Raw genomic sequence first — 12,055 nt, forward strand, 5'->3', positions numbered from 1 at the left:
TCCAATGATTACATCAAACCTATATCTCCCCTCCTTAAGACTTGGGATTGACTAAGGTGAGGTCATTTATGTTAGGTAGAATGCCTAGAGAGGCTAGGTGGTCTCGTGGCCTGAAACTCCTGCAGATTTTATTTTTTTCTCCAGCCATCAGTTTTTTTGTTTTTTTTTCTGTTCTCCCTGGCCATCGGACCTTACTTTTACTCTATGTTAATTAGTGTTCTAATTAACTAATTCTATTATCTTATTTATTTTGTAAAGCACTTTGAGTTACGTCATTTGTATGAAAGTGTGCTATATAAATAAATATTGTTGTTGTTGTTGACTAGAGGTGGATTTAAGGATTTTTAATTAATATTCATAAATGCTTCAAGTGGGAAGACAGAATTGTATAACCTATTATATCTTACCACCTCTTTTTCTAAAGAATTCCAGCTTCAGAATTGATCTGTCTGTGTCTGACCAGAAGTTGTGTGGAAGCATTAAGCTAACAAGGTAAATACTCCTTTTGCATGGATTTGTTGATGGGTGCATTTTCTTCAGAAATGTGAAGTCTGGTATTCTTCTCTTTACTTCTCATCTCTTTATTTCAAAACTGTAATGTCTCACTATAATCTGCATTTCTAAAGTTAAGGTTCCATCAAACATGAGTTACTACATTCTGAATCTGGCTCTGCCTGTACAATATGCCATGTTCATAGCATCAGCGCCATGACTCTTTGTATGTGAGTATCAGTTCTAGTCCATCATTATCCCAGGGTGAGTGCTTGTGAATGAATTTGGCAATGGGTCCTTTCTGGGGCTGTTTCTACTACAAGTGTGGGACTACTTCATGTTCACTTATTTGTGACTGGACTTGAAAATTTCTGATCTACAGTCAACTAAGTCATGTAATTTTTTTAACCCGCTTAATTCAGACTAGGGTCATAGGGGAGCTAGAACCTATACCAATTAGCATAGGGTGCAAAACAGGAACAAACCCTGGGCAGGGTGCCAGTCCACTGCAGGGCTAACAGAGAAACACATGCACATACTAGGGCCAATTTAGCATTGACAAACAATTCACCTAACTTGCATGTCTTTGGACTATGGGAGGAAACTGAAACAACTGGAGGAAACCCATGCAGACATGATGAGAACAAGCAAACTGTATGCAGAGAGGTCCTAGGACTCCTCCTTACTATGAGGCAGCAGTGCTACCACTGCGCCACTATACCACCCAATTTTCAGTCAGTCAACATTATATATGATCATCTGTAATAAGCACATATGAGTTAACAAGACTATAACACATTTAGAGATTGGCACAATAGATTGGTAGGTGGTCCCACTGCATCTCCCTATTTTCCTAGTGTACTTACTGTCATCATAGAGTTTGTACTGGCTATTCCAGCACTTCTGTTTTGTTATTGTATTAAAGTGGGGTGATTGGGGCTCACCAAGTTCATTATGGATTAGTCTACTCTCGCACATAGTAAGTTAATTCCTTAATTCAGGACGATACCCACATACAGACACACCCTATCCACTTAAGCACTGATTATGAGCAGGGTCTCTACAGCCTTCCATGGTACTCTACATGGGAACTCTCCAGCACTGGCCTAAGTGTTCCACACAGGTGTCTCTGAACATCTCCTACACACTAAAGGTGAACACATCTTGGTCCCAGGATGTACCCTAGATGAACAACGCTGATACACATTGGTTAAAGCCACTTACCCAACAGTGCCTTACTATCTTCTGTGCTGCACACTACTGTAGGTGTTCCATTTCAGCCACTATCCCTGTCAAACAGAAAAGACCATTTCTACCCATACAAGGAGCCCAGTATTTATTACTTCAACCACATTAAAGATGTGCAGATAAAGTACAGAAATGTAAAGCAAAGCAATGTTTAATAAAATAGGATAATAGCCGTAATAATTAATAATAGCAGCAAATGATATAAGTAAACTAAATAAATGACAATGAATAGTAGTAAACGTTGGATGTAAAGGCCTACTAAAGGCGCTTTTCCACTGCATAGTACGGCACAGCACGGTTCAGTACAGCTCACCTTGGTTCGGCTCAGTTCGGCTCGGTTTGCGTTTCGACTGCAGTTTAGTACCACTTTAGAGTGGGCGGGATTATTCACGTGTCGTTAGAGTTGCGCCGCCTCTACTGCCGTGACACCGTGGAACTTTTACAACAACACGCAGACAACGACAACACTTTAGCTCGACGACACACAAGGGTAAGCATCTAAAAAAAGCACATCACTAGCTAACTTTTATCACTGTTGCAAAGCATAAAATGAACTTAACTGCCAGTGTAACATTAAAATGCTGATTCTGTATATTACAGATCTTCCACATTTTGCAAAAAAGTCGCCGCAACAGACCATCTGTTTGGACATTTAACCGTGCTTCAGAGTGGTGGGATGTGATTGTTCCCGGTTTTACAAACACTCAGTGGCTGGAGAACTTTCGAATGTCTGAAGAAACATTCATCCACTTATGCAACAAACTGCGTCCAGCGATGGAGAGACGGGACACAAACTTCCGCGTGTATAAAGAATAGAATAGCCAGTGACGCAGTAATGACGATTTTCTCCGGCCAACCAGCGACCAGCAGTTTATGCTTCACGTTTTATTAACGGTTCGGCGCGCTTGGAACCTCGGCTGAGGTGGTACTAAAAAAAGGACCAGGTACCAGGTACTGTTCCCAGTGGAAAACCCCACAAAAGTGAGCTGAACTGAACCGTGTTGTGCCGTACTATGCAGTGGAAAAGCGCCATAACAGTCTTGTTTCAAAGTCAAAAATTTCTGTATATGTACAGAAGCTGAAGAACAGCATCAAAAGAAACATCTGGGTGAGTGAGGGAGGGAGAGAAAGATAGGAGAAAATTTGTCTTCCAGGTGGCTTGTCTTGACTCTGGTGCATGGGTGGTGTCTCTTGGGTTCAACTGGATGGAGTCTATCTCACTCTCACCTTTGGCTGGTTTGTTCTTAATGTGAAATAAACTAAGTGGGGTTCCAGACCTTAGGATGCTATATAAAGATTATTGGTTAACTTCTCTGGTGATTTCCATCTTGTCCCAACAGCTTTATTCACATAATATTTATAGGCACATTAGAATTTCTTGTCAGGATTGTTAATCTATGCTGTGTCCAGTCCTCTTGAGGCAGATATTGTCCACCTTTTTGTTTGAGTCGTACGTTAACTCGTCATTCTAACCTAAGATTAAATGTGAGTTGCACACTAAGGTAAAGCAAAATGAAACTTAGACAAAACTACAATGTGTAATGAACTAAAAATAACACAAATTCTGGAGGTGCTGCTATGTATGAAACATTTGTGAGTACAAGTTCCAAGGTTCAATTACAGTCTGTCATAGCTCATCTGAGGAAAGCTTACTAAAAAAAAAAAAACTGCAAAATGTCTGCAGTCCCCAGAATGATCTCATCAACATGCACGTCTTGTACATTGACTGGGTGTGAGTGAGCCTACCCTCAGAACTGGCATGATGTCTAGAGGTGACTTCTTTCTTGTGCTGATGCTCCGATCAACTCTGAAAGTCAATTAAGAAAGTTCAATAAATTGATGGAAATTTCTTTTAACATATATTTATTTACTGTATATACTCACTGATACGTTCTCCTGCAGATAAGTTTGGAGTGGATTTTATCATATAATTTCCGGTATTTTATGATGTCGGTCGTATAAGTTGAATGCAGACAACTCACGATATTGGTCCAAGAAATTATGATATGCTATCGCCATCCTGAGAGAGTAACCATGGAACACATGCCTTTTTTTCTATGTGGGTGCGGCAATGTGCTGTATCAGCGTGTGCTCCTAACCTCTCTCTCTCTGTTGTGCCTACGTGACCACACGGTAATACCCAAACTATTCTGTGTTTTTTGTATCTCAAACCCTCATATCCCTTTAATGTAAGCGTATCCCTTATCTACGATGGAGCATTCGATCAGAAGAAAATATGAAGCTGGTTTTGAATTAAATGTAACAAATTGGTAACTGTGCTGCTGCAAAAAAATTTGTTGCGTCTGAGAAACTGATGCAAGATTGGAGGAGGCAAGAAGATGTAAAAAAAAAAATGTGTCGCATTTTTGAATGGCCGTATAAGTCGGGGTCTGATTTTATGATCAATTTTTCGGGTTTCAAGAACCGACTTATAAATGAGTATATACAGTAATATAGAAGTCTTTCATTATTATCCATCCATCCATTATCCAACCCGCTATACCCTATCTACAAGGTCACTTGTGGTCTGCTGGAGCCAAACCCAGCCAACACAGGGCACAAGGCAGGAAACAAACCCCAGACAGGGTACACACACCCCCACACACCAAGGACAATTTAGAATCGCCAATGCACCTAACCTGCATGTCTTTGGACTGTGGGAGGAGAACATGCAAACTCCATGCAGGGAGGATCCAGGAAGCGAACCCGGGTCTCCTAACTGCGAGGCAGCAGCGCTACCCACTGCGCCACCGTGCTGCCCTCTTTCATTATTAGCACCTTTTAAAAAGAAAAAAGTCTAAAAATATTAAAGTTAGGTTGTTTTTTGCCACAGCTTATTTTTAAACTCATCACATCAAATCTTCAAGCTGACATAGCTGGTCTTGCTCATACTGTATGGCTATGCATTTTTCTGACCAATATATCCCCATTATAACAATTTCATGCTATGTTCTGTTTTGGCATAGGCTGGTTCTCTGTGTTGTGTTTTTCTTAAAGATGAAAGGAAGCAAAATTCTGTCTACGGTTTAGACTTCATATGAAAGTTCTTTCTGCTGTGTTAATTAGAGTAATATCAAAATGGACATGCCTTTGTCTGTCAAACGTTTGTAAACCTATCAATTTCTAAATTCATTTTTTTTTATTATTTCACCTTTCAGCTTCAACCTCAGTCTGTCATCCTCAGAAGTTGGCCCATTTCAGGTAAACATTTCTGTTAATTTTTCTACTACTAACAAATAATTAACTGCAAGTTACAGATTAACAGAAAGGTTTGGTGTCACTTGGTGAGACAATGATAAAACTGAACTGTTACACCGAATCAGATTTTTGTTAAAAAGTAAAAATATATAATCATTAAATTAATTCTTGAGGTTCTTACCAAATATTAATGAGAATATTAAAATTAATAAGAAATAATAACAAAAGCATGACAACAGTTCAATTTGACATTTCTCACCTAAATGAAAAATGATGTCACCTACATACAGTTGCCGTTGTCTTTACCTTGGACCATGACTCCATTACTGTATATTAGAGCCAGTACTAACAATGTCACTGACTACAATGAAGCCCCCGATGTTGTCTGCTTATATCTGATATTTATATATGCAAATATTTTTACATTGTTATATATTTACTGCCATTGTGTAATGATATTGCTATATTTAGTAATCTGTATCTGCTGGCCTAAATACAGTAGCCATGCCATGTTCTTAATTTTATATCCCTTAATTTCCAGTTGTGTTCTTAAATGTACTAAGTACATCCAAATGTTTTCCTCAGAGAGTCTCAGTCAGGGTGGGTGATGAAATGGTCCTTATGGATGAAGTTGTGACCTGCTGGGCAGGATACTTTGAGCAGCAGTTTAAAGCTGATCTTGCAGCTATGACTTTGGACATCTCCAGGTCCACAGCTCTTGATGCTGATCCTCCAATTAGCTGTGAACCACCCAGTCTCACTGAGATTATGCAGGTGACGAACCAGCTGAGAATAGGGAACGTTGCAGGGTATCTGTGGTATTCGGGATGAACTTCTCCAGGCTGTTGGTAAGGCTGTCCTTCTTGCATTGCAAGCAATCTTTGCTTCCATTTGGAAGACAGGAGTCATCCCAACTGACTGGAAAATAGGACTTGTCATCCCTATCTGGAAAGGGAAGGGTGATCACCTGGATTGTGGCAACTACAGGGGGATAACACTGTTTTTGATGCTGGGTAAGGTCCTTGCTAGGGTCATCCTCAATAGGAGGCGTGATTACTTCCTCACCTACTAGCAACCACAGCAGTCTGGTTTTATGCCTAAGAAGTCTATCATCGACCGCATCCTGGCACTGAGGGTTCTCACGGAGCACAAATACAACTATCGCCAGAGTTTCTTGGCAGCCTTTATCGATTTTCATAAAGTGTTCGACTCAGTTGATTGAGCTATCCTTTGTGGTATCAGGAGACTTTTCAGGATCCCCTGAAGTTGCTGGATATCAAGGCCGGCCTGTACACTTGTACTGTAAGTGCTGTGCAGAGTAGAGGCAGAACCTCTGTGTTCTTCCCAGTTGATTCTGGGGTTAATGGACTTGCATGGACTGTGTTGTGAGTAGAGTTTTGGGGTCAATTGGCATCTGTTAAAAAAACAAACTAAAAAAAGCGAGGCCGCAGGGCTGGTGCGTTAGCAAGGTTACGTAGGCAGCCTTTTAAACCACCACTTCCCAGTGTTTTCCTCACCAATGCCAGATCTCTTGTCAACAAAATCGATGAACTGAGGCTACAGGTGGCAACAAATAACAACGTAAAGAACAGTTGCGTTCTGTTGATCACGGAATCCTGGCTTCACTCATTGATCCTAGACTCTGCTATCCAGCTAACAGGCTACACTGCACAGCGCCATGATAGGACCAGTGACTCCAGTAAGATCAGAGGAGAGAGGCCATGTGTGTACATACATAACAACTGGTGTTCAAATACAGTGACTGTTGACAGTCACTGCTCCCTGAACCTGGAGTATGTGACTGTTAGATGCAGACCCATATATCTCCCTAGAGAGTTTACTGCGGTCATGATTACCGCTGTTTACACAGCACCTGACGCTAATGTAAACTCGGCTATCAAACTTTTTCATTGTAGTATTAGCAGTCAGCTGACCAAGAACCCTGATGCTCTGTATATTTTTGCTGGGGATTTTAACCATGTGGATTTATAACCTGTGCTCCCTAAATTCCATCAGCTCGTCAAGTGTTCCACCAGAGGAGCTAAAACATTGGATAAAGTCTACACAAACATTAAACAGGGCTACACCGCTACCACACCTGGCCACTCTGACCACACGTCACTGTTTTTAATCCCAGCATACATCACACTCAGGAAAACTGCCCCTAACAGCACAAGGACAGTTACAACTTGGCCAGATGGAGCCTCTCAGCAGCTGCAGGACTGTTTCAGTAGGACCAACTGGGACATCTTTCAACACCCAGACCTTAAAGTGTTTAGTGACAGCGTACTGTGTTTTATTAAGAACTGCACAGACATTGTCACAGTGGATAAACGTATCCGGGTCTACTCCAATCAGAAGCCATGGATAGGCTCTGCCAGCCTAAAGGGGGGCCTCCGAGAGGCCAAGTTAGACTATAAAAGGAAGATCGAGGAACACCTGGACAGCAACGACGGCAGGCAAGAGTGGACGAGTGTCCAGCATATGACCAGAGAGGTGGGAGGTGATTTATCGCTGGCTGAGGAACTGAACCACTACTTTACCTGGCTTGAAGTGGCTCCACCAGAGACAGCCAGACCCCATCCAGAAACCAACAACAGCTCCATCTTCACAGTGGGGTAGTACGAGGTGAGACACACGGTGCAGGCTGTCAACCCACGGAAGGCAGCTGGACCTGACAGCATTTCAGGACGCGTGCTGTAAGACTGTACAGACCAACTGGCTGGGGTATCACCAGGATATTCAACCAGTCTCTGTCTCAGTCCATTGTGCCATCCTGCCTGAAATCCTCTGTCATAGTGCCTCCGGCCAAGAAACAGACCATAACCAGTCTTAATGACTACAGGCCAGTTGCACTGACCCATGTAGTTATGAAGTGTTTCAAGAAGCTCATCAGGAACCACATCATTTCATTCATTTCTCCCATGCTTGATCCGCACCAGTTTTCCTACAGGGCAAACAGGTCTACAGAGGACGCTGTGGCCACTGTTCTCCATTCTGTTCTGTCCCATCTGGAGCAGCAGGGGAGTTACGCATGGCTGCTCTTCATAGACTTCAGCTCTGCCTTTAATGCCATCTTACCCCACAGACTGGTGACCAAACTGTCAGACATAGGACTTCCACACTCCACCTGCCTTTGCATCAAGGACTTTCTGAGTGATCACACTCAAAGGGTTGGAGTGGACCCCTACTTCTCCACACCCATCAGCATCAGCACTGGCTCCCCACAAGGCTATGTGCTGAGCCCCCTGCTATATACCCTCTACACCCATGAAAGCATTCATGCCCACCACAGTAACACCATTGTTAAGTTCGCTGACAATACCACGGTGTTAGGGTTCATCTCTGGGCAGTATGACTCCGCCTACAGGGATGAGGTGGAGCGGCTGACAACGTGGTGTAGGAATAATAACTTGCTCCTAAATACAGCCAAGACCAAGGAGCTCATCGTGGACTTCAGGAAGAAGGCAGACAACATCCAGTCACTTATCATCAACAGGGACTGTGTGGAGAGAGTTTCAGACTTCAGCTTCTTGGGAGTCACCATTAGAGAGGACTTGACCTCGGGAACACACACTGCTGAAGTAGTGAAGAAGACCCTAAAGAGACTCTATTTCCTGAGGTTCTCAGGAAGAACAACATCCCTGAGAAACTGCTGGTGTCCTTTTACCACTGCACTGCAGAGAGCATTCTGGTCTACTGTCTCTGTGCATGGTTCTCCAGCTGCACAGTAGCACAGAGGAAAGAGCTCCACAGGGTCATTAAGGTCACCCAGCAGATAGTCGGCTGACCTCTCCTCTCACTAGGTCCTGTTGTCTCAGGACCGTCAAGAAAATTCTTCAGGACTCATCACACCCAGGACATGCATTGTTTGAACGCCTGCCTTCAGGCAGATGTTTCAGATCCATAAAGACTAAAACAAATAGACTGAGAAACAGTTTCTATCCTTCAGCCATCACCATGCTGAATGCTACTAAGTGGTCAATCTGACCTGGTGCACCTTCATGTTTACAATACAATACAAGTCAACATTGGCTAAGGGACAAGTGCAATATGACGTATGTACAGGTTATGTATGAATGGAAAACAGTGTTGTGTTGTTATGGACTATTTTGTAACTTATTTTATTCCCTTTTTTTATATATTTATTTATTTTAATTTTAACTTGAGTACTTATGTTTTTTTTATATTTTATTTTTGCATTGGAAAATTGCACCTAAATTTTATTGTACAATGTCTCATTGCTACAATGACAATAAAGATTTTGATTTTGTTTGATTGATTTAATGAAGAAAGATTCACTGATCTTGACTTTGCTGATGATGCTGTGATCTTCGCAGTGTTCAATGGAGGCTCTTATTGGCGCTTGTGAGAGACTGAGCAAGTAGTCTGAGTGTCTGGGTTTGCAAGTGTCTTGGGAGAACTGAGAACATTGTTCCAGTCTTTCATCATATGCTATATTTACAATTGTTATTCCTTTTGCACTTTCCTACATTAAATTTGAAGATTGTCCTAGTCTTTTTGAATTATTTGTGCTGCCTCATCAGTATCTGACATCCCTTCAATTTTAGTATCACTTGCGAATTTCACAAGTTTACTAACGACACCAGAATCTACTGTATATCATTAATATAAATTAGATACAGCAGATGACCAAGGATAGACCTCTGAGGAACTGATGACCTCACTCTATATGGAGCATTCACCATTTGTCTATACTTGTTGTCTTCTGCCGGTTAACTGACTTGAGATCCAGTTTTGTAGGTGACCTCTGATGTCAACAGATTCTAGTTTCAGAATTTGTCTTTGATGTGGGTCTGTATCAAAGGCATTTTGGAAGTCTAAGTAAACCATGTTATATGCTTTGCTTTGTCAACTGTTTCTATAGCCTGCTCTAAAAATCTACTAGATTTGCTTGGCATTGATCTTCCCCTCATAAATCCATGCTGGCTTTTATTTAGTATACCAGTTTCATGCCGGTACTTCATGAGATCTTTTCTTATCATGGCTTCATATTTTTGCATGTTATAGAAGTAAGACTTCAAATTGGTCTGTAATTTCCAGGGTCCATTTTTTTTCCCCATTTATGTAAACTGGAGTCAGGCTTGCAATTTTCTGATCTTCTCCTGTATTAGGAGTAAAAATAATAATTTGTTTCAGGAATTTTAGAAGAAACCAAAATTCTTGATAGAAAACCTCCTCAGACATGCAGATAATGTGTCAACTGCATGCAATGATTATCAGGCCAAGGTTTCAGAAACTGTGGGACATGTGTGCCACTGGACTGTCCACACTGTTGGTATCGCATTCAAGTGTAATGCACCAGTTAGGGATCTGTGTGTATTCTGACAGAAGCTTCAACATGCTAAGGGAGACAAAGGCAGGTTGTGCTGCTGAAATCTGGAATGAGGCAACATACAGTATATAAACTTTAATCTTCACTGTTTTCTGTATATGATCCATCATAAGGGTTTCATTCTTTAGTTAAGTCACTTTATCCATGAGACAAATCTGGATGAAAATATAAACTCTTTCTAGTGCTCAGACAACAATTTCAACTTAGATATTGTGCATGTGTGATGGAAAATAGTTGTTTTCAAGTATTTAGACACACTATAGCAAGGCTTTCTGAATTCATTAAATCCCATGTTATGTAGAGTTTTTCAGCAATATTTTAAATGAAACATGTGTTTACAAGAGTTGCTGCTAATATGAAAGGAGGTTGTGACTATGTCATATCAACCATTTGTGCAGAAAAGCTGTTAATCCTTTAATTTGTGACGGCCCAATCAGTTTTCTATGAGACCTAACTCTGTAACTTTCCTATACTTCAGACCAAATCGATGGAGAAGATTTTTTGGCTTGGTTTGCAGATTGCAGTGCTGCCAAAGGTCAATGGTATGTATGTCTATTTTACTTCAGTGACCAGTTACGTGCTGTATATGTAAAAGTAAGTGAAAGCATCCTGGCACTTATTAGCTGTACTGTGTAGGACAGACAATCTGTAGCGGACTAAAAAGCCCAGCTAAGATTCACATCACCTCTGATAGTGATTTATTTATTTTTTCGGTGGGGATTCCAGGAGCACACCCAGTCTTGACCTGACTTACACACATTCCCTCACAGAGACAAGAAAGCAACCGGTTAAAAAAAAAGAAATTGATGAATGTATTAAACAATAATAAAAGAAATAGAACTACCCAAAGTAAACGATCCCACCCCTTTACTTTCCCTTTACGACGATATACAATAAACACAAATTCAACAATAACAAACAACTAACAAAAACCACACACAATGAAGTCAATGAAAACGATAACTGATGTGTGAAATGATGGAGATAGATAGTCCAGAGACCAACTCACTGTATGTGAATGTAAAGACAGTTCTACCTGTACTTCCTGAAGATGACGAATGATGGGATCAGGAGCACTCCTTTCTTCGAAGATCGACTCAGAATCCAAATCAGTCCTCACACAGCAGGAAGACACCAGACAGTCCATAGACATGAATAGGAGATAATCCATGACAAATCAAGAATCCACAGGAATTGAACTCGAAGACTAAACAAACAGGGTACTCCAAGCATGAAAACAACAAAAGACTTTTCCATTTGTATAACTGGCCTCCTTTTAATTCCCGTGCTGGCCTCCTTGTCCCCAGCAGCTCCTGCACCCTCAGCAGCTGACCAATCAGAGACACTGCAGGGACCGGTGGGAGTTGAAATTTTCACTCCCCAGTAGCGCTGCTACAAACTGATTTTTTAAAATAAGCTAAATGAAAAAAACAACAAAATATATATATATATATATATATATATATATATATATATATATATATATAACAGCGGAGAAGCCGTGGATTAAATAAAAAGGCTGTAGTTATCAGCAGGGAGACGCGAAGCAAGGAAGAGAATGTAGAGACCGAAACAACGGACGGCCTTATATAGGCAAACTACAGCCTTTTTATTTAATCCACGGCTTCTCCGCTGTTTTATTTTTCATTTATTACTATTATAGTTATTGTGTAGGTATTTTAGACTTACTTTACATTGTTCAGGTACCTATTTCCTTTATCATTCCAACTGTACCCCCATTAACATTTCTATCGAGGTGAT

The 12,055-nt window shown here is 41.1% G+C and overlaps 1 protein-coding gene across 1 annotated transcript in view; it reads left to right on the forward strand.

Moving 5' to 3' along the window:
• bpifcl (BPI fold containing family C, like) overlaps window positions 1-12,055 on the forward strand; it is an 80,595-nt gene that overhangs the window by 53,512 nt on the left and 15,028 nt on the right. Inside the window, exons 12-14 of the mRNA XM_039735069.1 lie at window positions 425-492; window positions 4,899-4,941; window positions 10,773-10,836. Coding sequence (XP_039591003.1) covers window positions 425-492; window positions 4,899-4,941; window positions 10,773-10,836 — 175 coding nt within the window. The remainder of the gene's footprint in view (window positions 1-424; window positions 493-4,898; window positions 4,942-10,772; window positions 10,837-12,055) is intronic.

Source organism: Polypterus senegalus, chromosome 14 (genome assembly GCF_016835505.1).
Source record: "Polypterus senegalus isolate Bchr_013 chromosome 14, ASM1683550v1, whole genome shotgun sequence".
Classification (NCBI taxonomy): domain Eukaryota; kingdom Metazoa; phylum Chordata; class Cladistia; order Polypteriformes; family Polypteridae; genus Polypterus; species Polypterus senegalus.